Source organism: Agrilus planipennis, unplaced genomic scaffold, assembly GCF_000699045.2.
Source record: "Agrilus planipennis isolate EAB-ADULT unplaced genomic scaffold, Apla_2.0 scaffold107, whole genome shotgun sequence".
Lineage (NCBI taxonomy): Eukaryota > Metazoa > Arthropoda > Insecta > Coleoptera > Buprestidae > Agrilus > Agrilus planipennis.
Window position 1 is genome coordinate 134,474 of NW_020438869.1, and position 25,060 is coordinate 159,533.

General features: G+C 35.0%; 4 protein-coding genes and 1 long non-coding RNA gene across 8 annotated transcripts in view; all 5 read right to left on the reverse strand.

Moving 5' to 3' along the window:
- Positions 1-42: 42 nt before the first annotated feature.
- Positions 43-353, reverse strand: LOC112905086. Its single transcript, XR_003231555.1, has 2 exons — positions 242-353; positions 43-174 (listed from the first exon to the last, which is right to left on the reverse strand). It is a non-coding gene; the product is annotated as an uncharacterized LOC112905086 (long non-coding RNA).
- Positions 354-2,838: 2,485 nt separating this feature from the next.
- On the reverse strand, positions 2,839-6,301 carry LOC108735539 (venom carboxylesterase-6-like). Of its 2 annotated transcripts, none has more exons than XM_025976759.1 (10): positions 6,191-6,301; positions 5,983-6,120; positions 5,357-5,509; positions 4,502-4,829; positions 4,268-4,434; positions 4,065-4,212; positions 3,855-4,009; positions 3,668-3,797; positions 3,388-3,505; positions 2,839-3,120 (listed from the first exon to the last, which is right to left on the reverse strand). In XM_025976759.1, the coding sequence occupies exons 1-10, from the start codon at positions 6,260-6,262 to the stop codon at positions 2,925-2,927; spliced, it is 1,605 nt and encodes a 534-aa protein (XP_025832544.1). In that variant the 5' UTR covers positions 6,263-6,301; the 3' UTR covers positions 2,839-2,924. The 2 variants fall into 2 exon arrangements, with proteins under 2 accessions (XP_025832544.1, XP_025832538.1); XM_025976753.1 differs by having other exon boundaries at positions 4,268-4,449.
- A 1,475-nt stretch (positions 6,302-7,776) lies between these two features.
- LOC108735546 overlaps positions 7,777-25,060 on the reverse strand; it is a 22,820-nt gene continuing 5,536 nt past the window's right edge. Inside the window, exons 6-20 of the mRNA XM_018467546.2 lie at positions 20,832-20,985; positions 20,619-20,773; positions 20,413-20,542; positions 19,614-19,731; positions 18,974-19,172; positions 12,023-12,109; positions 11,818-11,955; positions 10,066-10,215; positions 9,507-9,834; positions 9,229-9,410; positions 9,012-9,159; positions 8,802-8,956; positions 8,573-8,702; positions 8,316-8,430; positions 7,777-8,048 (exon numbers count right to left, since the gene is read on the reverse strand). Of these exons, the coding sequence (XP_018323048.2) occupies positions 7,853-8,048; positions 8,316-8,430; positions 8,573-8,702; positions 8,802-8,956; positions 9,012-9,159; positions 9,229-9,410; positions 9,507-9,834; positions 10,066-10,215; positions 11,818-11,955; positions 12,023-12,109; positions 18,974-19,172; positions 19,614-19,731; positions 20,413-20,542; positions 20,619-20,773; positions 20,832-20,985 (2,385 nt within the window). The 3' untranslated portion in view covers positions 7,777-7,852. The remainder of the gene's footprint in view (positions 8,049-8,315; positions 8,431-8,572; positions 8,703-8,801; positions 8,957-9,011; positions 9,160-9,228; positions 9,411-9,506; positions 9,835-10,065; positions 10,216-11,817; positions 11,956-12,022; positions 12,110-18,973; positions 19,173-19,613; positions 19,732-20,412; positions 20,543-20,618; positions 20,774-20,831; positions 20,986-25,060) is intronic.
- Positions 14,641-18,082, reverse strand: LOC112905072 (venom carboxylesterase-6-like). Of its 2 annotated transcripts, none has more exons than XM_025976714.1 (10): positions 17,972-18,082; positions 17,764-17,901; positions 17,138-17,290; positions 16,283-16,610; positions 16,049-16,215; positions 15,846-15,993; positions 15,636-15,790; positions 15,449-15,578; positions 15,169-15,286; positions 14,641-14,901 (listed from the first exon to the last, which is right to left on the reverse strand). In XM_025976714.1, the coding sequence occupies exons 1-10, from the start codon at positions 18,041-18,043 to the stop codon at positions 14,706-14,708; spliced, it is 1,605 nt and encodes a 534-aa protein (XP_025832499.1). In that variant the 5' UTR covers positions 18,044-18,082; the 3' UTR covers positions 14,641-14,705. The 2 variants fall into 2 exon arrangements, with proteins under 2 accessions (XP_025832499.1, XP_025832497.1); XM_025976712.1 differs by having other exon boundaries at positions 14,642-14,901; positions 16,049-16,230.
- On the reverse strand, positions 22,008-24,714 carry LOC112905074 (venom carboxylesterase-6-like). 2 transcript variants are annotated; one of them, XM_025976733.1, is made up of 8 exons: positions 24,526-24,714; positions 23,671-23,998; positions 23,437-23,603; positions 23,234-23,381; positions 23,024-23,178; positions 22,837-22,966; positions 22,557-22,674; positions 22,008-22,289 (listed from the first exon to the last, which is right to left on the reverse strand). In XM_025976733.1, the coding sequence occupies exons 2-8, from the start codon at positions 23,969-23,971 to the stop codon at positions 22,094-22,096; spliced, it is 1,215 nt and encodes a 404-aa protein (XP_025832518.1). In that variant the 5' UTR covers positions 23,972-23,998; positions 24,526-24,714; the 3' UTR covers positions 22,008-22,093. The 2 variants fall into 2 exon arrangements, with proteins under 2 accessions (XP_025832518.1, XP_025832517.1); XM_025976732.1 differs by having other exon boundaries at positions 23,437-23,618; positions 24,526-24,713.

A 25,060-nucleotide genomic window follows, 5' to 3' on the forward strand; every position in this document is an offset into this window, starting at 1 on the left:
TATAACTATTTCATTACGTAATACTGTCATTTTTACCTGAAATCTAAGATTTCCTAATGGTGCCTTTGCGTAGGGGACTGACCTAAATCCATAGAAAAAAAGACTGGAATTTGATGAACTTCTTGTCATGAAACCCCTCACATATCCGCTTTGTGTTCTAACGGTCAGATTGTACTGCAATGTAGACGATATCTCGTAATATTGAACTTCGAAGTGCTAAAATAATTTTAAGGAAACTTACCCCACATGATTCGTTAATACAAATCAACAAAATCGCAAACAATATCTCTCTAGATGACACATGTGGCACCATTTTCACGTTCTGGTACTTAACATGTTAAAATATATCTACACTGCTTTTATAGTCTTTATCTAATCGGATCTGACAGACATCTATTGTTTGTTAATTTTGTTTTTGTAGATGTTCAAAATAAAAAATTGACTGCTGAGGATTAAAACTGTAACGGCTTTTTTTCAGGGCGAAAAAACACGTTATCGAATATATACGTATTATTATGGTGCCAAAGCTACTTTATCACTTTTTGGTAACTTGTAGTTTTTTTGAACACCACGTGCTAGGGCTTCTGATACGGAGAATTACAGCCTGCACACAGTAGAAGTAACGACCTTGGTCAAGCGAAGAGAGACGTTACTGTCTACTCCTAACGGTGGACGTACCTTTGTACATAATACAATAGCTGGAATGACGGCTAGATTTGTAGTTCTATTTTTTTCTGTGATAATTTGACTTTTCATCATCATAAGGTCGTCAGTCCTAAGACTGGTTGAACACGCACCTCCACTCCTTCCTATCCTGAGTTAATCTTCGCATTTCCTTGAAATTAGAACATCCCACTTCCTCAACTACTTGCGAACAGTAATCTAACCTAGGTCTACCTCCTCTTAACTCTTGTTTCTGCCTCTAATGTGTCTCTGACTAGACCTTCATGCCTGAGAAGGTGTTCTACCAACCTATCTCGCCCATTTTTTATTCTTCATTTCTAACCTGCTCCATCCACGATATCCTCATCATTCTTCCATAACACCACATTTCGAACGCTTCTAACCTTTTCTTTTTCGCGGCGCCCATCGTCCATGTTTTGCACCCGTACAGCGCCACGCTCCAAACATACACCTTTAACAGTCTATTTCAAATTTCTATATTAACCATTCGCGAACATAAAAGTGATTTCTTTTTATTGAAGACGATTCAACCCTGCGCTATCCTCTACTTTATAAATCTACTAATCCTTCCGTCCTGACTTATCCGACTTCAGCCACTTTTCACACAATTTTTCGTCTCCTATCTTTATGTTCGTTTTTTCCCTATTTTTTCTTCCCTTGTATACCGTTATTTTTGTTTTACTTTTATTTATTTTCATACATTTATTTTAATGACTTTTAGTGTGCATAATCTAAATTTTTATTCCTGGTATGTAGTGGAGCACAATCCAGTTCTTGTGTGAAAAAAAGATATAGTTGTCCCAGTCTTACATAACAACGTAGATTGCTATTTCAGTTCTTGGTATTAGACCCACTTTAAGTATCTCATGAGATATCGGTTTTTGTTATTGGTATATGATACGCAATGGTTTTGACGATATACCCTTGACAAGTCAGTAGAATATCCAACAAATACATTTTAAAACTGACACTGTTCCTAAGAACGCAGGCAGTTTTACGGACAATGATACGAAGTTAATAAAATCTTAATAATTCAGTTACTGAAAATATTGGTAAAGATGGAACTTTGTGGAAAGCAGAACTGCAGAAAAAAGACTAAACGGTGTTATATAATAATAGGTGGCATTAATTATAACGTTGGTTTTCAACTAAGAAAAAAATTACAACGAGATGACTTGGGATACATGCTTAAGGTGTATATCGGAACAACAATCATCCCGATAAGATAACGACTACGTGATTTTGGAATTCGTCTCATGGCGGTTGGATTCTCGTAATTGGCTGAATGGAGTGGCGTTCTAATAATATGGATTTTTGGAGTACACGTGCGGATTTTGGGCAACCTGCGAGATTCCGACCAGAACATGAGTAAACCGTACAAGCTACATACATAGTAAAAATTGTTGCTCTTAGTGTCTGGATCAATTCTGAGTTACTAATTGTGTTTGCTCTAAGCTTTCCTTTTGCGAAGATCAGGCGCGAATCCAAGATTTTAATCAGGAGGGAGGAGGGGCACTTTTGTGTGATTTTCTTTTTCTTCCCGAAAATTTGTTTTAAATAAAAAGTTTCAGTTAATTATTCACATAATACTTGCATTTATTATTATTTTTAATCATTAACGCATTTTTTATTAACAATCAAAGCGATGAATGAAAACAATTCTGGTATAGACCTTATGACTTTATTTTAAAAATTTTAAAATCGGTTAAGGTTAAATGATTTGAAGGGGGTGCAATGGGGGTGGGGGGCAATTGCTTGCCAGTCAATTTAGGAAAGCGTTTAATATATGTATAGTACTTTCTCGAAATATCTACAATTTTATGCACATTATTTCATTACCATCACATCATCAGCCCAGACAGGCTGAATACGCGCCTTCGCTCTTTCCTATCTCGAGCTAAACTTCGCAAACTAGAGGATCGCAGATCCTTAATCATTTGTAAGCTGTAGTATAATTTAGGTCTACCTCTATTCCTCTTAGCTTAGCTTTTGTTTCTGTTTCTGATATGTCGCTAACTAACCTATCTAATCTGTCTCTTATAGACTTCCACACTGCCCTCTATTCTCCTACTCTTTCTAATACCTGTGGAACAGTAAAAATTGGATAAAAAATAAATCTCAGTCACGTCTCTTTTTTTGATACTATTTATTCTATTTCAAATTATTATAATATTTTCTCTGTATTAACAATTGTACTGACGACCTCATGATGATGATGATGATTAACAACTGTATTATGGTTAGTATGTATAAATTGTTGATGTTGAATACTGCTGAAATATTTTCTTCCAAAATAAGAAGTCTTCCTGAGCTAGATTTGTGCCAGTTACCAATTGTTTTCCAATTTCCAAATACCGAACGTCATTAACTTCAACTCCTCTTGCGTCTGGCCAGGTTACGTTTCCAAGAAGAGGATCCAGAATAGGAGTAGGATTTCTACAAATTTGACAATCTATGCAGTCGAGTAGTATACACTGGTACAATGTCAATAAAAATTGAACAAATAAAGTCCAGCCAGGTCAGTTTTATGTTTAAGAAGACAAATTGTAATTGGACTGACAAAAAGGTGTGTTTCAAACACTTTGCAGTAAACAATTGTAAATGCAATTTCTCAAAAATGCATAAGAATGAGTCATGGTGTTAAATAGGGCAGTGAAAGTGAAGACTTCGACTTCCCAACTTGACCCAGTCATAGATACATACCCGTAAATTGCAAAATTAGTCCACAACGTTATCAGACGACTCCTCGTTAGCTTATCGGCTTCAGTATTTAATGTAGTATTCCATAAATAAATACCATCTTCGTCATGTCCAGCTCCGCCTACAAGAAATTTCATCATTACCTTCACATATGTCTCAAAATCAGGCTCACATACAAGATTGCAATTTAAAGAAATACAGATAGATAACTATTTAAGTCTAACAAAAATTTTTTATTAAAACAAAAAATTAATATCGCATTAGTCTAATTGTAGTAACAAACCGTTAATTCCTTTGGTGTAATTCTCCTTTGTAGCATATGAGAACATGTAAAAATATACTGGCTGGGTTGTTTTCACCAAGTCTGCAACTATTTTTCGTATCCCTCTTGCAAAATAATGTTGAGTCATAAACTTAAATCAAAATTCTGATGTTAGAATCAAAAAGCCTTAATTATTTTGTAATATTACGTTTAGGGAACTCGTTAAATTATCGTACACCCTGTCTGGAAAATAAAAGTCAGAAATCTTTTCCACTAGTTCGTCAGCCACTGAAGAATTTAGGTCAACATTCAGTCCAGCGGGAATGACATTTTTAGGATTCGTAGCGAACTGCCTGTATCTACCTGAATATCAAAACTGATTTCAACTTTACAATGGATAATGTTGTGAAATGTTTACCTCTGGCATAAGCACCATCTTCCGAAGTGTAGCCTATTATAACAGGAACCTTATTAAAATCACCGTTAGTCCAGATTTCATAAGTGCTACGATCTATAAAAGCTTCTGGATGGTCAACTTCAACAGATGGTAAAAAACGGCTAACTTGCTAGAAAAACATTGAGGTAATTTGCGACCAATTTTTCGATTTTTTTCCCTCTTACTAGTGAGACATTAACTAGGATTTTATAGTCGATTTTTTGAAGTTCTCGGACTACCTGAGCAGTATTATTGGAATAAATATTGAAAAGCCTTGCAAATTGAAGAGTTAACTCTTTTGGATTTCTCGTAAACCCCCATTCATTCAGAGTAACACCACTCTGAGAAATTGCTTGAGCAAAAAGTCCTTAAACATAAACAACCGGAAATTTATCATAAAAAGTTAATTTGTGTCATACCTTCGCTTTTTGGGGAAGCTAATTGATAGCTAACACTGGATCCTCCAGCGCTTTGACCGAAGATAGTGATTTTATTTGGATCCCCTCCAAAATTCCGAATATTATTTTTAACCCATTGTAACGCGAGATTTTGATCTTTAAGACCTGCATTTCCCCAAGCGTTTTCATCTTCAGTATTTAGGAAACCTAAGACCCCTACGCGGTAAGCAATAACAACCACTATCACCGGCTTTTCAAGTATATTTGATGGATTCGCAGTAGGTTTACCACGAACAAATGCACCACCATATATCCAAAACATTACTGGGAGGGATAAGTCATCGTTGTCCTTAGAATGTTTAGATATAATATACGGTATTCTAAAATTGTTTCAAGCAATTCTACCAATATTTGGTAAATGAAGTCTAATTATTGATTTATAAACAAAAGTTATAATAACTAAAAGTGTGAATCAATTATTCGAAAAAAATTTTGAGGGGACTGATTGTTTCCAATATTAATATAATAGTTCAGTTGGTAGAGAATTTTCTCGATATAAATTTGTTGTAGTCGGGGAAAAGTTAAGCATTCCTGTATATTTTTAAACTTCGAAAAACTGTGCGTTAACAAACAGGGGAGGTTCAAAGATGGCAAAAGCCAGATTTTTAGATATAGAAGGCAAGCTATGCCTATTAGAAAGAAAAGCTTTAAATAAAAATTGCAGAGAAATTAGAAACCTTCATTTTTAGCAGTGGTACGATCAATTTTGTCTATTAGTTATTGCAGAAATGCCAAAAAATCGTCAAAAATTGCCATTTCTCGTATACTGATTGTTTATTGTAAAAATGACTTTTTTATTGTTATTTGTGTAGGTACCTTATCTGTTTGCGTAACATATACATTTAAGTTTAGGCAATTTTCACTTCCAACTACAGGACTTCCAGCAGTTCCACTGTCGTGGGCTGCACACGAGTCGGGGTCAGAATTGACCACTTTAACCCCATCCCAAGGCTCAGGTGGTTGAGGATCCTAGATTGGATTTCGAAATAATAAATGATACAATTTGTATTTTCAATGTAGTTTATCTCAAACAAAACATCAAAAAGTTGACATTTACTGACAAAGAACATTAAAAATGATCTGGATTAGATATCTAGGTGCTTGTAGTATTGATAATAAGTCAGCAAGTATTTGATTGTTAATATTATTAATCAGTGGGTTATTTACGTACGAAAATAAGATATTTTGCAAATGAAGATTTTTATCTTTGATACGACTTTCAATGACTATTTACTTGATGAAAATCCATATTTATTGTTTTATAAATAAAACTCAAAAATGTAAAATTTTCCAATAAACTCAACACAGAATATATATAGACACGTAAAGTTTAAATTCTCAATCAATGTTTATATCATGGTTTTCGTATTTTCAAAACTTCGCAAAATCTTAATAATTTACAGAATCATTCAGTGATTTCATAGTAAAATTGCCGTATTTACCTGAAATCTAAGATCTCCTACTGGTGGTTTTCCGTAAGGGATTCCCTTAAATCCGTAGAATAAACGATTAGAATTTGGTGAACTTCTCCATGTGTAACCCCTCACATATCCGCATTGCGTCCAAACTGTCAAATTGTACTACAATATAGGAGATATCAATTAACAAAACTGCATTTCTGAATGTTAAAATTAATAAAAAGAAACGTACTCCACGTGTTTCGTTGATACAAATTAATAAAATGGCATACAATATTACCCTACAGGACACGTATGAGACCATTCTCACTTCTGATATTTAATTTGTGAAAAATGTATTAACAGTGCTTTTATAGTCATTATCTAGTCAATTCAGATAAGTAGCTATTGTCTGGGAGCTATCGTTTGGTAGAGATTGTTTGGTTTTTTTTTTTGTAAATGTTCAAGACAAAAAATTAAGTGTTAAAACTAGATTACATCTTATAGGGTTTATTATAAATGTAACGTTTTTTTTAGAGTGAAGAAAAGCGACACCAGCTACGTTTTATAATAGTATAGGGGGTCATTATTTCTCTGCAGTAAATGCTGTTTAGGTAATGCAGCTTTTTACCAGCCATTCTGTACTGAATACACCAAATGAACTTTCTGGATGTTTTAGCCGAGTTAGTCACAGTATCTTCCACTGTTTCACTAGGCAACAAGTCGACCTCAGTGGAAATACTCGCCTCAATTACATGATTCATACTGGTAGACTGTGCTCGCTCCCCTAAANAGTGTGTATTCTTTCTATCTTCGCGCAGATTTCTTCAAGGTCACAATTGTAACAAATTGAAATAGACTGTAACTTTTGAACGTACAAACTCTCGATGTATTCCATTTCGGCGTTATAGAGATAGATAACAATCGCACCGTTCGTTCAATAAAACTAGCGGGGTAATTTACGTTAATTAGCCCGATAGCGTGAGTCGTGTCCCATATGAGGGGATTAGTTGATATTTACTCTCCGGGGTGTGCACGGGTTCATGGTCTATTACTTCTTCGGTAATGGATCTCAGGATGTAAAGTGCGACCGTATGCCGCCAGAAAAGCGTGATGGAATATTATAGTTTCTGTGCGTGGTCCTAAAATAACATCTCTAATGCTCCCCTAGCGTTTTTAGTCAAAGTGCACGTTAAGACCTCGTATGGATTTCGGTGACATTTGGTTTTGACAGCTCTTAAACAAGGATCAAAGCGGCTACAGTCCAGCTGGTCCTGCGGAGAATTGAGCATTACTTCACCGACGACGGTGGATGTAAAACCATGAAAAAAAGTTGAAGATCCTTTAACAATAATTACAAAATGTTATGTTCACGACAAAAAGATTAGAGATCGGTAGAGGTAATAACTTATTCCGAAGGAAATGAGCCTAATAGAAAACATCGTCAATCATCAGCTGACCAATTTTTTTGCCTACAATTTAAATCGAATGCGCATTGACTTACTGCGCAGTGGACCATAACTGAGTGACGCTCTTACGACGCGAGTCGTACAATAACCATTTAAATTAAATTTGATTTATGACCGCCTGCAGAAAATGCAGGCACTGTAGATTAAGTGAAAGGAGTGCTCCTTCTGTATAAACGTCTTCTAGGACGAAACAACTGTAAATATTTTTAAATAAACACTTTGACATTATATTTGTTAAATAAGCCTTTCCACAAAGTAAATATCAATAATAATTCCAAATGAATTGGACTCAAGAATGGTAAGTGAATGTATGAAAAGAAATGACAGCACGAAGCGATTTGGCATCGGTCAGTACAATATAATTTCACGCTTTCCATCATACTGATATTACTTTGTTTTATTTCAATACATCATCATACTTTTTTTACATCGTCTATTATTTTATGTTAGTACGTGTAAATTGGTGGTTTTGCATGTTGCTGAAATATGTTCCTCCAAAATAAGAAATCTTGCTGAGCTGGATTTGTACCAGGTACCAATTGTCTTCCAATCTCCAAATATCGAACGTTATCACCTCCAAGACCTCTTGCGCTTGGCCAAATAACGTTTCCAAGAACAGGATCGGCCGATGGAGTAGGATTTCTGTAAAGATACAACATGTTCAGTCGTTTACTATATCTGCAATAATATAAACGTTAAACGGAAGGCGAACATTGCAACGGATTATTATCAGACTAACAAATAGGTTCCTTTACGTCTTCAATACACCTGGCAGAAAACAATAATATGCGGAATTTCTTTAAAATGTATTAAAATAAATCATATTTTTAAAGAGAATAGAAAATTGTAACAAATAACTTATTGTGGGTTCCGACATACCAAAGTAGTCCAGTCGTTAATTATACATACCCGTAAATTGCAAAGTTAGTCCACATCGTTATCAGACGATCCTTCATAAGGATATCCTCTTGATTAGCTAATCTAGTGTACCACGTATACAGATTTTCCTCACCATGTCCAGCACCTGTTAGAAGTTTCATTATTAATTTCATATGCACATGTTTTTGGACGATATCTACTAGAAATCTTTAATATGATTGGCCATCAATATGATAGTAGCTATGAGTTACTTTTTATTGATACATAAATTTAGAGTAGTAACAAACCGTAAACTCCTGTGGTGTAGTTCTCCGTTGTAACATACGAGAATCTGTAATAATACAGTGGCTGTGATGTTTTCAGTAAGTCTGCAATAATTTTTCGAATACCTCGGACAAAATAATGTTGAGTCATGAACTAAAAGGAAAATTAAGTAGGTAGGATAAAATCTTTAGATGAAGATGAAAAAAGTAAGTCATTGACTGTTGCAATATTTCTGATTGTAAATAAACTTACGTTTAGAGATCTGTTAAGGTTATCATACACTCTGTCTGGAAAATAAAAGTCAGAGATGTTTTGGATTAGTTGATTAGCCTCTGGAGAGTTTAAGTCAACATTCAGCCCAGCGGGAATGAGATTTCTAGGATTTTGAGCGTACTGTCTGTAGGCACCTGATTATCGAGATTGCTTTTAATGTTGGAATGGATAAAGTCTTAAAATATTTACCTCTACCATAAGCGCCATCTTCCGAGGTGTGACCTATTATAACAGGAACTTTATCAAAATCACCGTTAGTCCAGATATCGTAAGAGCTACGATTAATAAAAGCTCCGGGATGATTAACTTCAACAGACGGTAAAAATCGGCTAAGTTGCTAGAAATACATTTGGATAACTTCATGTCCAATTGTTCTTTTATTTCCTTCGTCTATTTAATGTCTTACCGAAGAGGCATTAACTAAGACTTGATAGTCTATTCTTTGAAGTTGCCTGACTACTTCAGCAGTATCGTTTGATCCTATATTGAGCAGCCTTGCCAATCGAAAAGCTAACGCTGTCGGATTCCTCATAAATCCCCACTCACTTAATGTAGTACCACTTTGAACAATTGCCTGAGCAAAGAGACCTTAAATAAAAAAGAACTGTAGCGTTAATATGCGATGAAAGAGTAAAGAAAAATTTGTCCACGTCAGTAAAGAAAACTGCATGATTTATATGATACCTCGACTTTTTGGGGAAGCTAAATGATAACTAATGCTGGCTCCTCCTGCACTCTGACCAAAAATGGTGATTTTATTGGGATCTCCTCCAAAATTCCGAATGTTATTTTTAACCCATTGTATCGCAAGACTTTGATCTTTAAGACCGGCATTTCCCCATGCGTTTTGGTCTCCAATATTCAGGAACCCAAGGACTCCTAAGCGGTAAGCAATGACAACTACTATCACTGGCTTTTCAAGAAGAAATGATGGATTCCCATAAGGTGAACCGCGAACAAATGCACCACCATGAACAGAAATCATTACCGGGAACGATAGGTCTTCGTTGTTCTTAGAATGTTTAAAGAATTTTTTTAGTTATAATCAATTTAAAGTATATCCAAAGAGTTTAATTAATGTTTAAAAAAATATTGACGACTTCCGGACAATAGTGTTGAAACACTTTAATTTGTTTTATTTCTTATATTTTTCAAGTGTGAACCACATCTACCTCCAATGTGGCAAAGAACCCTTTTTTAAGTTTTATAACTTATAAATGTTGTTTGCTATTTATGTATTTACCTGATCTGATTGCGGTACATATATATTCAAATTTAAGCAGTCTTCATTTCCAATTACAGTACTTCCAGCGTTTCCAGTTTGTTGAACACAGGAGTTCGCAGTAAAGTTGGCCAGTCTAACCCCATCCCATGAGTCAGGTGGTTGTGGGTCCTAGGTTAAATTTTAGAAAGATAGCTAGCAAAGTATGTTTGTATTTTCAATGTAGTTTATTATTAAGCAGTTTTTAATTACTTCATCCCAGTATATCCCCTATACCTTATTGATGTTGATCGCGTTTTTTAAAAAGTAGTGGTAACAGTGTGCATCCCTGTCTGACTCCCTACATAATATTTAGTTCTGTACGTTGCAGCCCCAGCTCTATAACTGCCTGTTGCTCTTTATACAAAGTAAGCATCACTCCTCTATCCCTACAATTCATCCCCACATTTTCAAATATATTTAACCTCTTGTCCGATTTAACATTGTCAAAACAAAATCTACGAATCCTATGTACGCACTCCTTTCTTTTTCTATAGTTTTCTCTATTATTACCAGAACCAAGCTAGAATTGCCTTCCTCGTACCTCTATTTCTTCTAAACCCAAATTGATCTACCCCCAGTAGTTGTTCCGTTCTTCTTCTGTTTTAAAGCAACGATTTTCAATTTTTATTAACTCCGTAATGATTTAAATAACATAATTCTACAATAATTTAAATAATACTTTTTTAGTTCAGTCTTATTTAACTTCCAAGCATTGCAGAGGCCTTCTTAAGTTTTTCAGGATTAAAGCGCGCACTGTGACCCTTTCTTTGTCTTTTTGTGATTACGATTATTTATTTCCTTTATGGAGGCATGTTTATTTATTGTAAATATTTATTATCTTTGATACGACTTTTGAAAGAATTGTGTCAAGCAGTTTTAAATGAGTACCTAGTACTTGTTATCAACTTATCAACGTAGAAATATCTTCCGGTGCATGATACGATATTGATCAAATCAGTGGTTTGGCAATAACTGTAAATTTATACATGCGTGTAAGGTATAATTCTTGGTTCCAGTAAGAATCACATTTGACTCAAGTAGTCCCCAATATTTTCGTTCCATTTTAAAGAACAGTATAATAGTTATTGGTAAAAAGTACCGTAAGATATTTTGGGAATTTTGTAGATGTTTATAAAAATCACTATTATTATTGTTGTTTGGCGGGAGGTTCTGTACGGGTGCGAAACATGGACAATGGGCGCGCCGGAAAAGAAAAGGTTAGAAGCGTTCGAAATGTGATGTAACAGGCTAATGACAAGGAAACCGTGGATAGAGAGGATTAGTGATGAAGAGGTATTAGGAAGAATAGGAGAACAGAGGATTCTATTGAAGTCAATTAGAAATAGGCGAGATAGGTTAGTAGGACACCTTCTCAATCATGAAGGTCTAGTTAGAGACATATTAGAGGCAGAAATGGGAATTAGAAGGGGTAGAGGTTAGATTAGATTATTGTTCGCAAATAGTTAAGGATATGGGTTGCTCTAGTTTTAGGGAAATGCGAAGATTAGCTCAAGATAGGAATGAGTGGAGGTGCGTATCCAACCAGTCTTAGGACTAACGACCTTATGATGATTAGAATAATTGTAAAATGTACGGGGATAAATAGTTTTTTTCAATAAATAATGAAGATGGCCACTTGCTTCATTCATGAAAAATTACTATGGCCTTGTTGTTTATAGGATAACTAAGTCATAGTATAACTATTTCATTACGTAATACTGTCATTTTTACCTGAAATCTAAGATTTCCTAATGGTGCCTTTGCGTAGGGGACTGACCTAAATCCATAGAAAAAAAGACTGGAATTTGATGAACTTCTTGTCATGAAACCCCTCACATATCCGCTTTGTGTTCTAACGGTCAGATTGTACTGCAATGTAGACGATATCTCGTAATATTGAACTTCGAAGTGCTAAAATAATTTTAAGGAAACTTACCCCACATGATTCGTTAATACAAATCAACAAAATCGCAAACAATATCTCTCTAGATGACACATGTGGCACCATTTTCACGTTCTGGTACTTAACATGTTAAAATATATCTACACTGCTTTTATAGTCTTTATCTAATCGGATCTGACAGACATCTATTGTTTGTTAATTTTGTTTTTGTAGATGTTCAAAATAAAAAATTGACTGCTGAGGATTAAAACTGTAACGGCTTTTTTTCAGGGCGAAAAAACACGTTATCGAATAAATACGTATTATTATGGTGCCAAAGCTACTTTATCACTTTTTGGTAACTTGTAGTTTTTTTGAACACCACGTGCTAGGGCTTCTGATACGGAGAATTACAGCCTGCACACAGTAGAAGTAACGACCTTGGTCAAGCGAAGAGAGACGTTACTGTCTACTCCTAACGGTGGACGTACCTTTGTACATAATACAATAGCTGGAATGACGGCTAGATTTGTAGTTCTATTTTTTTCTGTGATAATTTGACTTTTCATCATCATAAGGTCGTCAGTCCTAAGACTGGTTGAACACGCACCTCCACTCCTTCCTATCCTGAGTTAATCTTCGCATTTCCTTGAAATTAGAACATCCCACTTCCTCAACTACTTGCGAACAGTAATCTAACCTAGGTCTACCTCCTCTTAACTCTTGTTTCTGCCTCTAATGTGTCTCTGACTAGACCTTCATGCCTGAGAAGGTGTTCTACCAACCTATCTCGCCCATTTTTTATTCTTCATTTCTAACCTGCTCCATCCACGATATCCTCATCATTCTTCCATAACACCACATTTCGAACGCTTCTAACCTTTTCTTTTTCGCGGCGCCCATCGTCCATGTTTTGCACCCGTACAGCGCCACGCTCCAAACATACACCTTTAACAGTCTATTTCAAATTTCTATATTAACCATTCGCGAACATAAAAGTGATTTCTTTTTATTGAAGACGATTCAACCCTGCGCTATCCTCTACTTTATAAATCTACTAATCCTTCCGTCCTGACTTATCCGACTTCAGCCACTTTTCACACAATTTTTCGTCTCCTATCTTTATGTTCGTTTTTTCCCTATTTTTTCTTCCCTTGTATACCGTTATTTTTGTTTTACTTTTATTTATTTTCATACATTTATTTTAATGACTTTTAGTGTGCATAATCTAAATTTTTATTCCTGGTATGTAGTGGAGCACAATCCAGTTCTTGTGTGAAAAAAAGATATAGTTGTCCCAGTCTTACATAACAACGTAGATTGCTATTTCAGTTCTTGGTATTAGACCCACTTTAAGTATCTCATGAGATATCGGTTTTTGTTATTGGTATATGATACGCAATGGTTTTGACGATATACCCTTGACAAGTCAGTAGAATATCCAACAAATACATTTTAAAACTGACACTGTTCCTAAGAACGCAGGCAGTTTTACGGACAATGATACGAAGTTAATAAAATCTTAATAATTCAGTTACTGAAAATATTGGTAAAGATGGAACTTTGTGGAAAGCAGAACTGCAGAAAAAAGACTAAACGGTGTTATATAATAATAGGTGGCATTAATTATAACGTTGGTTTTCAACTAAGAAAAAAATTACAACGAGATGACTTGGGATACATGCTTAAGGTGTATATCGGAACAACAATCATCCCGATAAGATAACGACTACGTGATTTTGGAATTCGTCTCATGGCGGTTGGATTCTCGTAATTGGCTGAATGGAGTGGCGTTCTAATAATATGGATTTTTGGAGTACACGTGCGGATTTTGGGCAACCTGCGAGATTCCGACCAGAACATGAGTAAACCGTACAAGCTACATACATAGTAAAAATTGTTGCTCTTAGTGTCTGGATCAATTCTGAGTTACTAATTGTGTTTGCTCTAAGCTTTCCTTTTGCGAAGATCAGGCGCGAATCCAAGATTTTAATCAGGAGGGAGGAGGGGCACTTTTGTGTGATTTTCTTTTTCTTCCCGAAAATTTGTTTTAAATAAAAAGTTTCAGTTAATTATTCACATAATACTTGCATTTATTATTATTTTTAATCATTAACGCATTTTTTATTAACAATCAAAGCGATGAATGAAAACAATTCTGGTATAGACCTTATGACTTTATTTTAAAAATTTTAAAATCGGTTAAGGTTAAATGATTTGAAGGGGGTGCAATGGGGGTGGGGGGCAATTGCTTGCCAGTCAATTTAGGAAAGCGTTTAATATATGTATAGTACTTTCTCGAAATATCTACAATTTTATGCACATTATTTCATTATCATCACATCATCAGCCCAGACAGGCTGAATACGCGCCTTCGCTCTTTCCTATCTCGAGCTAAACTTCGCAAACTAGAGGATCGCAGATCCTTAATCATTTGTAAGCTGTAGTATAATTTAGGTCTACCTCTATTCCTCTTAGCTTAGCTTTTGTTTCTGTTTCTGATATGTCGCTAACTAACCTATCTAATCTGTCTCTTATAGACTTCCACACTGCCCTCTATTCTCCTACTCTTTCTAATACCTGTGGAACAGTAAAAATTGGATAAAAAATAAATCTCAGTCACGTCTCTTTTTTTGATACTATTTATTCTATTTCAAATTATTATAATATTTTCTCTGTATTAACAATTGGACTGACGACCTCATGATGATGATGATGATTAACAACTGTATTATGGTTAGTATGTATAAATTGTTGATGTTGAATACTGCTGAAATATTTTCTTCCAAAATAAGAAGTCTTCCTGAGCTAGATTTGTGCCAGTTACCAATTGTTTTCCAATTTCCAAATACCGAACGTCATTAACTTCAACTCCTCTTGCGTCTGGCCAGGTTACGTTTCCAAGAAGAGGATCCAGAATAGGAGTAGGATTTCTACAAATTTGACAATCTATGCAGTCGAGTAGTATACACTGGTACAATGTCAATACAAATTGAACAAATAAAGTCCAGCCAGGTCAGTTTTATGTTTAAGAAGACAAATTGTAATTGGACTGACAAAAAGGTGTGTTTCAAACACTTTGCAGTAAACAATTGTAAATGCAATTTCTCAAAAATGCATAAGAATGAGTCATGGTGTTAAATAGGGCAGTGAAAGTGAAGACTTCGACTTCCCAACTTGACCCAGTCATAGATACATACCCGTAAATTGCAAAATTAGTCCACAACGTTATCAGACGACTCCTCGTTAGCTTATCGGCTTCAGTATTTAATGTAGTATTCCATAAATAAATACCATCTTCGTCATGTCCAGCTCCGCCTACAAGAAATTTCATCATTACCTTCACATATGTCTCAAAATCAGGCTCACATACAAGATTGCAATTTAAAGAAATACAGATAGATAACTATTTAAGTCTAACAAAAATTTTTTATTAAAACAAAAAATTAATATCGCATTAGTCTAATTGTAGTAACAAACCGTTAATTCCTTTGGTGTAATTCTCCTTTGTAGCATATGAGAACATGTAAAAATATACTGGCTGGGTTGTTTTCACCAAGTCTGCAACTATTTTTCGTATCCCTCTTGCAAAATAATGTTGAGTCATAAACTTAAATCAAAATTCTGATGTTAGAATCAAAAAGCCTTAATTATTTTGTAATATTACGTTTAGGGAACTCGTTAAATTATCGTACACCCTGTCTGGAAAATAAAAGTCAGAAATCTTTTCCACTAGTTCGTCAGCCACTGAAGAATTTAGGTCAACATTCAGTCCAGCGGGAATGACATTTTTAGGATTCGTAGCGAACTGCCTGTATCTACCTGAATATCAAAACTGATTTCAACTTTACAATGGATAATGTTGTGAAATGTTTACCTCTGGCATAAGCACCATCTTCCGAAGTGTAGCCTATTATAACAGGAACCTTATTAAAATCACCGTTAGTCCAGATTTCATAAGTGCTACGATCTATAAAAGCTTCTGGATGGTCAACTTCAACAGATGGTAAAAAACGGCTAACTTGCTAGAAAAACATTGAGGTAATTTGCGACCAATTTTTCGATTTTTTTCCCTCTTACTAGTGAGACATTAACTAGGATTTTATAGTCGATTTTTTGAAGTTCTCGGACTACCTGAGCAGTATTATTGGAATAAATATTGAAAAGCCTTGCAAATTGAAGAGTTAACTCTTTTGGATTTCTCGTAAACCCCCATTCATTCAGAGTAACACCACTCTGAGAAATTGCTTGAGCAAAAAGTCCTTAAACATAAACAACCGGAAATTTATCATAAAAAGTTAATTTGTGTCATACCTTCGCTTTTTGGGGAAGCTAATTGATAGCTAACACTGGATCCTCCAGCGCTTTGACCGAAGATAGTGATTTTATTTGGATCCCCTCCAAAATTCCGAATATTATTTTTAACCCATTGTAACGCGAGATTTTGATCTTTAAGACCTGCATTTCCCCAAGCGTTTTCATCTTCAGTATTTAGGAAACCTAAGACCCCTACGCGGTAAGCAATAACAACCACTATCACCGGCTTTTCAAGTATATTTGATGGATTCGCAGTAGGTTTACCACGAACAAATGCACCACCATATATCCAAAACATTACTGGGAGGGATAAGTCATCGTTGTCCTTAGAATGTTTAGATATAATATACGGTATTCTAAAATTGTTTCAAGCAATTCTACCAATATTTGGTAAATGAAGTCTAATTATTGATTTATAAACAAAAGTTATAATAACTAAAAGTGTGAATCAATTATTCGAAAAAAATTTTGAGGGGACTGATTGTTTCCAATATTAATATAATAGTTCAGTTGGTAGAGAATTTTCTCGATATAAATTTGTTGTAGTCGGGGAAAAGTTAAGCATTCCTGTATATTTTTAAACTTCGAAAAACTGTGCGTTAACAAACAGGGGAGGTTCAAAGATGGCAAAAGCCAGATTTTTAGATATAGAAGGCAAGCTATGCCTATTAGAAAGAAAAGCTTTAAATAAAAATTGCAGAGAAATTAGAAACCTTCATTTTTAGCAGTGGTACGATCAATTTTGTCTATTAGTTATTGCAGAAATGCCAAAAAATCGCCAAAAATTGCCATTTCTCGTATACTGATTGTTTATTGTAAAAATGACTTTTTTATTGTTATTTGTGTAGGTACCTTATCTGTTTGCGTAACATATACATTTAAGTTTAGGCAATTTTCACTTCCAACTACAGGACTTCCAGCAGTTCCACTGTCGTGGGCTGCACACGAGTCGGGGTCAGAATTGACCACTTTAACCCCATCCCAAGGCTCAGGTGGTTGAGGATCCTAGATTGGATTTCGAAATAATAAATGATACAATTTGTATTTTCAATGTAGTTTATCTCAAACAAAACATCAAAAAGTTGACATTTACTGACAAAGAACATTAAAAATGATCTGGATTAGATATCTAGGTGCTTGTAGTATTGATAATAAGTCAGCAAGTATTTGATTGTTAATATTATTAATCAGTGGGTTATTTACGTACGAAAATAAGATATTTTGCAAATGAAGATTTTTATCTTTGATACGACTTTCAATGACTATTTACTTGATGAAAATCCATATTTATTGTTTTATAAATAAAACTCAAAAATGTAAAATTTTCCAATAAACTCAACACAGAATATATATAGACACGTAAAGTTTAAATTCTCAATCAATGTTTATATCATGGTTTTCGTATTTTCAAAACTTCGCAAAATCTTAATAATTTACAGAATCATTCAGTGATTTCATAGTAAAATTGCCGTATTTACCTGAAATCTAAGATCTCCTACTGGTGGTTTTCCGTAAGGGATTCCCTTAAATCCGTAGAATAAACGATTAGAATTTGGTGAACTTCTCCATGTGTAACCCCTCACATATCCGCATTGCGTCCAAACTGTCAAATTGTACTACAATATAGGAGATATCAATTAACAAAACTGCATTTCTGAATGTTAAAATTAATAAAAAGAAACGTACTCCACGTGTTTCGTTGATACAAATTAATAAAATGGCATACAATATTACCCTACAGGACACGTATGAGACCATTCTCACTTCTGATATTTAATTTGTGAAAAATGTATTAACAGTGCTTTTATAGTCATTATCTAGTCAATTCAGATAAGTAGCTATTGTCTGGGAGCTATCGTTTGGTAGAGATTGTTTGGTTTTTTTTTTTGTAAATGTTCAAGACAAAAAATTAAGTGTTAAAACTAGATTACATCTTATAGGGTTTATTATAAATGTAACGTTTTTTTTAGAGTGAAGAAAAGCGACACCAGCTACGTTTTATAATAGTATAGGGGGTCATTATTTCTCTGCAGTAAATGCTGTTTAGGTAATGCAGCTTTTTACCAGCCATTCTGTACTGAATACACCAAATGAACTTTCTGGATGTTTTAGCCGAGTTAGTCACAGTATCTTCCACTGTTTCACTAGGCAACAAGTCGACCTCAGTGGAAATACTCGCCTCAATTACATGATTCATACTGGTAGACTGTGCTCGCTCCCCTAAAGTTCGACTATCATATTTGTTAGCATCACCGAGCGGCATGGGTTAGAGGTTTAGACTATTGCTAAGCATTGGGGAGGACGCCGGTTCGATTCCGAGTCCGTCTGCCTTGGTCCAAGTTTTTCTGTGGTTTTCTTGGTTCGCTCAGGTAAATGCTGAGGCAGTAATATTCCACAGATAATATTTCATTCTCTTCTTTATTTCGTCCGTCTTGTCTTTCTTACCCGAACCACCACCCACCCATTCTCACGATCCCTGAAAAAAGACTGAAGAGGGTCTTCCGCCCTACCTTCCGGCATAGTCAGAAGGGACTGCCCACCCACCAGCATTAGTAGCTGGTGGGAATGAAACACCCAAAAGTTTTTTCTTTTTTATATGATATGATATGATATTTAATACAAACTTGAGAGACATGTATTTATTATAAACGTACATAAGTGTTGTAATACTGATATGTTTTATCGTTAATATGTATAGATGGTGCCTGTTGAATAATTCTTAAACAATTCTCTCCAAAATAAAAAGTCGTCTTGAAATGGATTCAGTCCAGGCACTAATTCTTTCCCAATTTCCAAATAACGCACGTCATCTTCCCCTTCAACACCGTCCCTTGCTTCAGGCCATATAACGTTTCCTAGAACGGGGTCAATTTCTGGAGTAGGATTCCTACAGAAAAGGATTTTGTTATGCAGTGTCAAACAACAGTTGGAAGAAAGTTATTGTTCGCAATGCTCAAACTGATGGAGTTCGATGAAGGACAATTACAAGAAGCTGAACCACATTAATAAAAATTGGATTATATTAAAAACCAAATTCGAGTTCTAAAAAGAAGAAAATTGATGATACAATAGATTACAGGAGTTTACCAATAGAGAAACACTGGACCGAAATACAGAAAGAAGGTTCAGCAGGAGCAACATGATAGGAGGACACCGTTGAATGTAGGAAGACTTTACTTAACACGAAAATTGTAAATAAATCATTAAGGATGTGAGATACACCCTGTGGAATGCATATATTTACCTACCTAGGATACGCAAACGTAAAGGTTTGCGTTCGGTCAGGTTTTGGATTGATAACACAAAGGAGAACATTTAGCAATCTTACCCATACGTCGCAAAATTGGTTAGCAAGGTCACCATGACGTCCTTCATGTGTACGTCAGCATCTGTATATAAAGGACGATATAAGTAGTAAAGTGCATCTTCTCCATGACCTGCCCCACCTAAAAATTTTAACCGTTACGTTTAGTATTCCAGAGCAATATGCATTCCTTTAGTCGTTTTATAAATACAAAAAATGCGAGGGGAATCAAATATAAGCAAGACTTTTGGCTCCGAGCGAGCAATATTAAAGCATGACCTTTTTGGTTCATGAGGTGCTAGGCGAACCTATCGTGAATATTATTACTAATTGTGTTGCCATGGAAGGTGTAAAATCAGCAGAAATCCTGAGGAGATTAACTGCACAATGCAAGTGCAAGACCAAGAGCAGTGGATTTTTCAACTCTTGCGAAGAGATGCAATCACCAATTTCTTCTACTACTGTCACATAGTGTTCGTAATTTCCAAAATTATGTGTTTCATTTTTCCGAAATTAAGTCTGACTAACTAACTCAATACGCGGAACCATTATATGCAATTGCATTTGTTATGGTTCCGGTATAAGCACGACCAATGTGGGTCGAAACAGAATACCTGTTCCATGTGAAGATGACGAAAACAAACACTATGTGGGGTCCTACAAAAGGCAAAGGTAAATGAGGAATGGGAAAGATGAAGTCCGCGAGGGAGATTAAGTGAGGTCTGCGAATCCGGGAGGAATCCATTGGTCCATATGGTTCGGTAATCGTTCGGGTATATCATATACCATCACACCAAAAGAAAAAAATTTATTGTTAACTAACCGTTTACTCCTACGGTGTAATTTGCAGTTGTAACGTAGGAAAATCTGTAATAGTATACGGGACGGGACGTTTTCACTAGATCTGCTATAGTTTTTCTGATACCCCTGACGAAGTAATGTTGAGTCATAAACTGCAATAATTGTTTACAGTCTTAATTTTCAAATATATTCAACTAAAGATTTGTTTTTCTTCGGAAAAATACTCACATCAATACATTCTGTAAAATTGTCGTAGGTGTTATCCGGAAAATATATCGTTGAAATTTTCTGAACGATTTCCTCAGCTTCTTCAGAATTTCTGTCAATATTTAAACCGGCCGGAATGACTTTTTTGTGATCCTTGGCGTATTGGGTATACATTCCTGGTAATAATTGTTTTAATTATTATGCCTGCATAATGAATAATACAAATGTATTTACCATTTCCATAAGATCCATCTTCCGAAGTGTGACCTATCATGACCGGGACCTTATTAAACTCACGATTGGTCCAGCTGTAATATGTGCTAATGCTTACAAAAGCTCCCTCATGATCCACCTCGACAGATGGTTGAAATCTACCACCACTTAAACGCTAAAAATAAAACTGTTTTTACAAAAAAAAAAAACTTTTGGGTGTTTCATTCCCACCAGCCAGTATTGCTGGTGGGCGGGCAGTCCCTCCGGACTACGCCGGAAGGTAAGGCGGAAGGCCCCCTTCAGCCTGCATTCAGGAATCGTGGGAATGGGTGGGTGGTAGTTCGGGTGAGAAAGATGAGACGGACGAAATGAAGACAGAAGAGAATGAAAGATTATCTGTGGAATATTACTGCCTCAACATTTGCCTAAGTGATCCAANAAAATTGTTGCTCTTAGTGTCTGGATCAATTCTGAGTTACTAATTGTGTTTGCTCTAAGCTTTCCTTTTGCGAAGATCAGGCGCGAATCCAAGATTTTAATCAGGAGGGAGGAGGGGCACTTTTGTGTGATTTTCTTTTTCTTCCCGAAAATTTGTTTTAAATAAAAAGTTTCAGTTAATTATTCACATAATACTTGCATTTATTATTATTTTTAATCATTAACGCATTTTTTATTAACAATCAAAGCGATGAATGAAAACAATTCTGGTATAGACCTTATGACTTTATTTTAAAAATTTTAAAATCGGTTAAGGTTAAATGATTTGAAGGGGGTGCAATGGGGGTGGGGGGCAATTGCTTGCCAGTCAATTTAGGAAAGCGTTTAATATATGTATAGTACTTTCTCGAAATATCTACAATTTTATGCACATTATTTCATTATCATCACATCATCAGCCCAGACAGGCTGAATACGCGCCTTCGCTCTTTCCTATCTCGAGCTAAACTTCGCAAACTAGAGGATCGCAGATCCTTAATCATTTGTAAGCTGTAGTATAATTTAGGTCTACCTCTATTCCTCTTAGCTTAGCTTTTGTTTCTGTTTCTGATATGTCGCTAACTAACCTATCTAATCTGTCTCTTATAGACTTCCACACTGCCCTCTATTCTCCTACTCTTTCTAATACCTGTGGAACAGTAAAAATTGGATAAAAAATAAATCTCAGTCACGTCTCTTTTTTTGATACTATTTATTCTATTTCAAATTATTATAATATTTTCTCTGTATTAACAATTGTACTGACGACCTCATGATGATGATGATGATTAACAACTGTATTATGGTTAGTATGTATAAATTGTTGATGTTGAATACTGCTGAAATATTTTCTTCCAAAATAAGAAGTCTTCCTGAGCTAGATTTGTGCCAGTTACCAATTGTTTTCCAATTTCCAAATACCGAACGTCATTAACTTCAACTCCTCTTGCGTCTGGCCAGGTTACGTTTCCAAGAAGAGGATCCAGAATAGGAGTAGGATTTCTACAAATTTGACAATCTATGCAGTCGAGTAGTATACACTGGTACAATGTCAATACAAATTGAACAAATAAAGTCCAGCCAGGTCAGTTTTATGTTTAAGAAGACAAATTGTAATTGGACTGACAAAAAGGTGTGTTTCAAACACTTTGCAGTAAACAATTGTAAATGCAATTTCTCAAAAATGCATAAGAATGAGTCATGGTGTTAAATAGGGCAGTGAAAGTGAAGACTTCGACTTCCCAACTTGACCCAGTCATAGATACATACCCGTAAATTGCAAAATTAGTCCACAACGTTATCAGACGACTCCTCGTTAGCTTATCGGCTTCAGTATTTAATGTAGTATTCCATAAATAAATACCATCTTCGTCATGTCCAGCTCCGCCTACAAGAAATTTCATCATTACCTTCACATATGTCTCAAAATCAGGCTCACATACAAGATTGCAATTTAAAGAAATACAGATAGATAACTATTTAAGTCTAACAAAAATTTTTTATTAAAACAAAAAATTAATATCGCATTAGTCTAATTGTAGTAACAAACCGTTAATTCCTTTGGTGTAATTCTCCTTTGTAGCATATGAGAACATGTAAAAATATACTGGCTGGGTTGTTTTCACCAAGTCTGCAACTATTTTTCGTATCCCTCTTGCAAAATAATGTTGAGTCATAAACTTAAATCAAAATTCTGATGTTAGAATCAAAAAGCCTTAATTATTTTGTAATATTACGTTTAGGGAACTCGTTAAATTATCGTACACCCTGTCTGGAAAATAAAAGTCAGAAATCTTTTCCACTAGTTCGTCAGCCACTGAAGAATTTAGGTCAACATTCAGTCCAGCGGGAATGACATTTTTAGGATTCGTAGCGAACTGCCTGTATCTACCTGAATATCAAAACTGATTTCAACTTTACAATGGATAATGTTGTGAAATGTTTACCTCTGGCATAAGCACCATCTTCCGAAGTGTAGCCTATTATAACAGGAACCTTATTAAAATCACCGTTAGTCCAGATTTCATAAGTGCTACGATCTATAAAAGCTTCTGGATGGTCAACTTCAACAGATGGTAAAAAACGGCTAACTTGCTAGAAAAACATTGAGGTAATTTGCGACCAATTTTTCGATTTTTTTCCCTCTTACTAGTGAGACATTAACTAGGATTTTATAGTCGATTTTTTGAAGTTCTCGGACTACCTGAGCAGTATTATTGGAATAAATATTGAAAAGCCTTGCAAATTGAAGAGTTAACTCTTTTGGATTTCTCGTAAACCCCCATTCATTCAGAGTAACACCACTCTGAGAAATTGCTTGAGCAAAAAGTCCTTAAACATAAACAACCGGAAATTTATCATAAAAAGTTAATTTGTGTCATACCTTCGCTTTTTGGGGAAGCTAATTGATAGCTAACACTGGATCCTCCAGCGCTTTGACCGAAGATAGTGATTTTATTTGGATCCCCTCCAAAATTCCGAATATTATTTTTAACCCATTGTAACGCGAGATTTTGATCTTTAAGACCTGCATTTCCCCAAGCGTTTTCATCTTCAGTATTTAGGAAACCTAAGACCCCTACGCGGTAAGCAATAACAACCACTATCACCGGCTTTTCAAGTATATTTGATGGATTCGCAGTAGGTTTACCACGAACAAATGCACCACCATATATCCAAAACATTACTGGGAGGGATAAGTCATCGTTGTCCTTAGAATGTTTAGATATAATATACGGTATTCTAAAATTGTTTCAAGCAATTCTACCAATATTTGGTAAATGAAGTCTAATTATTGATTTATAAACAAAAGTTATAATAACTAAAAGTGTGAATCAATTATTCGAAAAAAATTTTGAGGGGACTGATTGTTTCCAATATTAATATAATAGTTCAGTTGGTAGAGAATTTTCTCGATATAAATTTGTTGTAGTCGGGGAAAAGTTAAGCATTCCTGTATATTTTTAAACTTCGAAAAACTGTGCGTTAACAAACAGGGGAGGTTCAAAGATGGCAAAAGCCAGATTTTTAGATATAGAAGGCAAGCTATGCCTATTAGAAAGAAAAGCTTTAAATAAAAATTGCAGAGAAATTAGAAACCTTCATTTTTAGCAGTGGTACGATCAATTTTGTCTATTAGTTATTGCAGAAATGCCAAAAAATCGTCAAAAATTGCCATTTCTCGTATACTGATTGTTTATTGTAAAAATGACTTTTTTATTGTTATTTGTGTAGGTACCTTATCTGTTTGCGTAACATATACATTTAAGTTTAGGCAATTTTCACTTCCAACTACAGGACTTCCAGCAGTTCCACTGTCGTGGGCTGCACACGAGTCGGGGTCAGAATTGACCACTTTAACCCCATCCCAAGGCTCAGGTGGTTGAGGATCCTAGATTGGATTTCGAAATAATAAATGATACAATTTGTATTTTCAATGTAGTTTATCTCAAACAAAACATCAAAAAGTTGACATTTACTGACAAAGAACATTAAAAATGATCTGGATTAGATATCTAGGTGCTTGTAGTATTGATAATAAGTCAGCAAGTATTTGATTGTTAATATTATTAATCAGTGGGTTATTTACGTACGAAAATAAGATATTTTGCAAATGAAGATTTTTATCTTTGATACGACTTTCAATGACTATTTACTTGATGAAAATCCATATTTATTGTTTTATAAATAAAACTCAAAAATGTAAAATTTTCCAATAAACTCAACACAGAATATATATAGACACGTAAAGTTTAAATTCTCAATCAATGTTT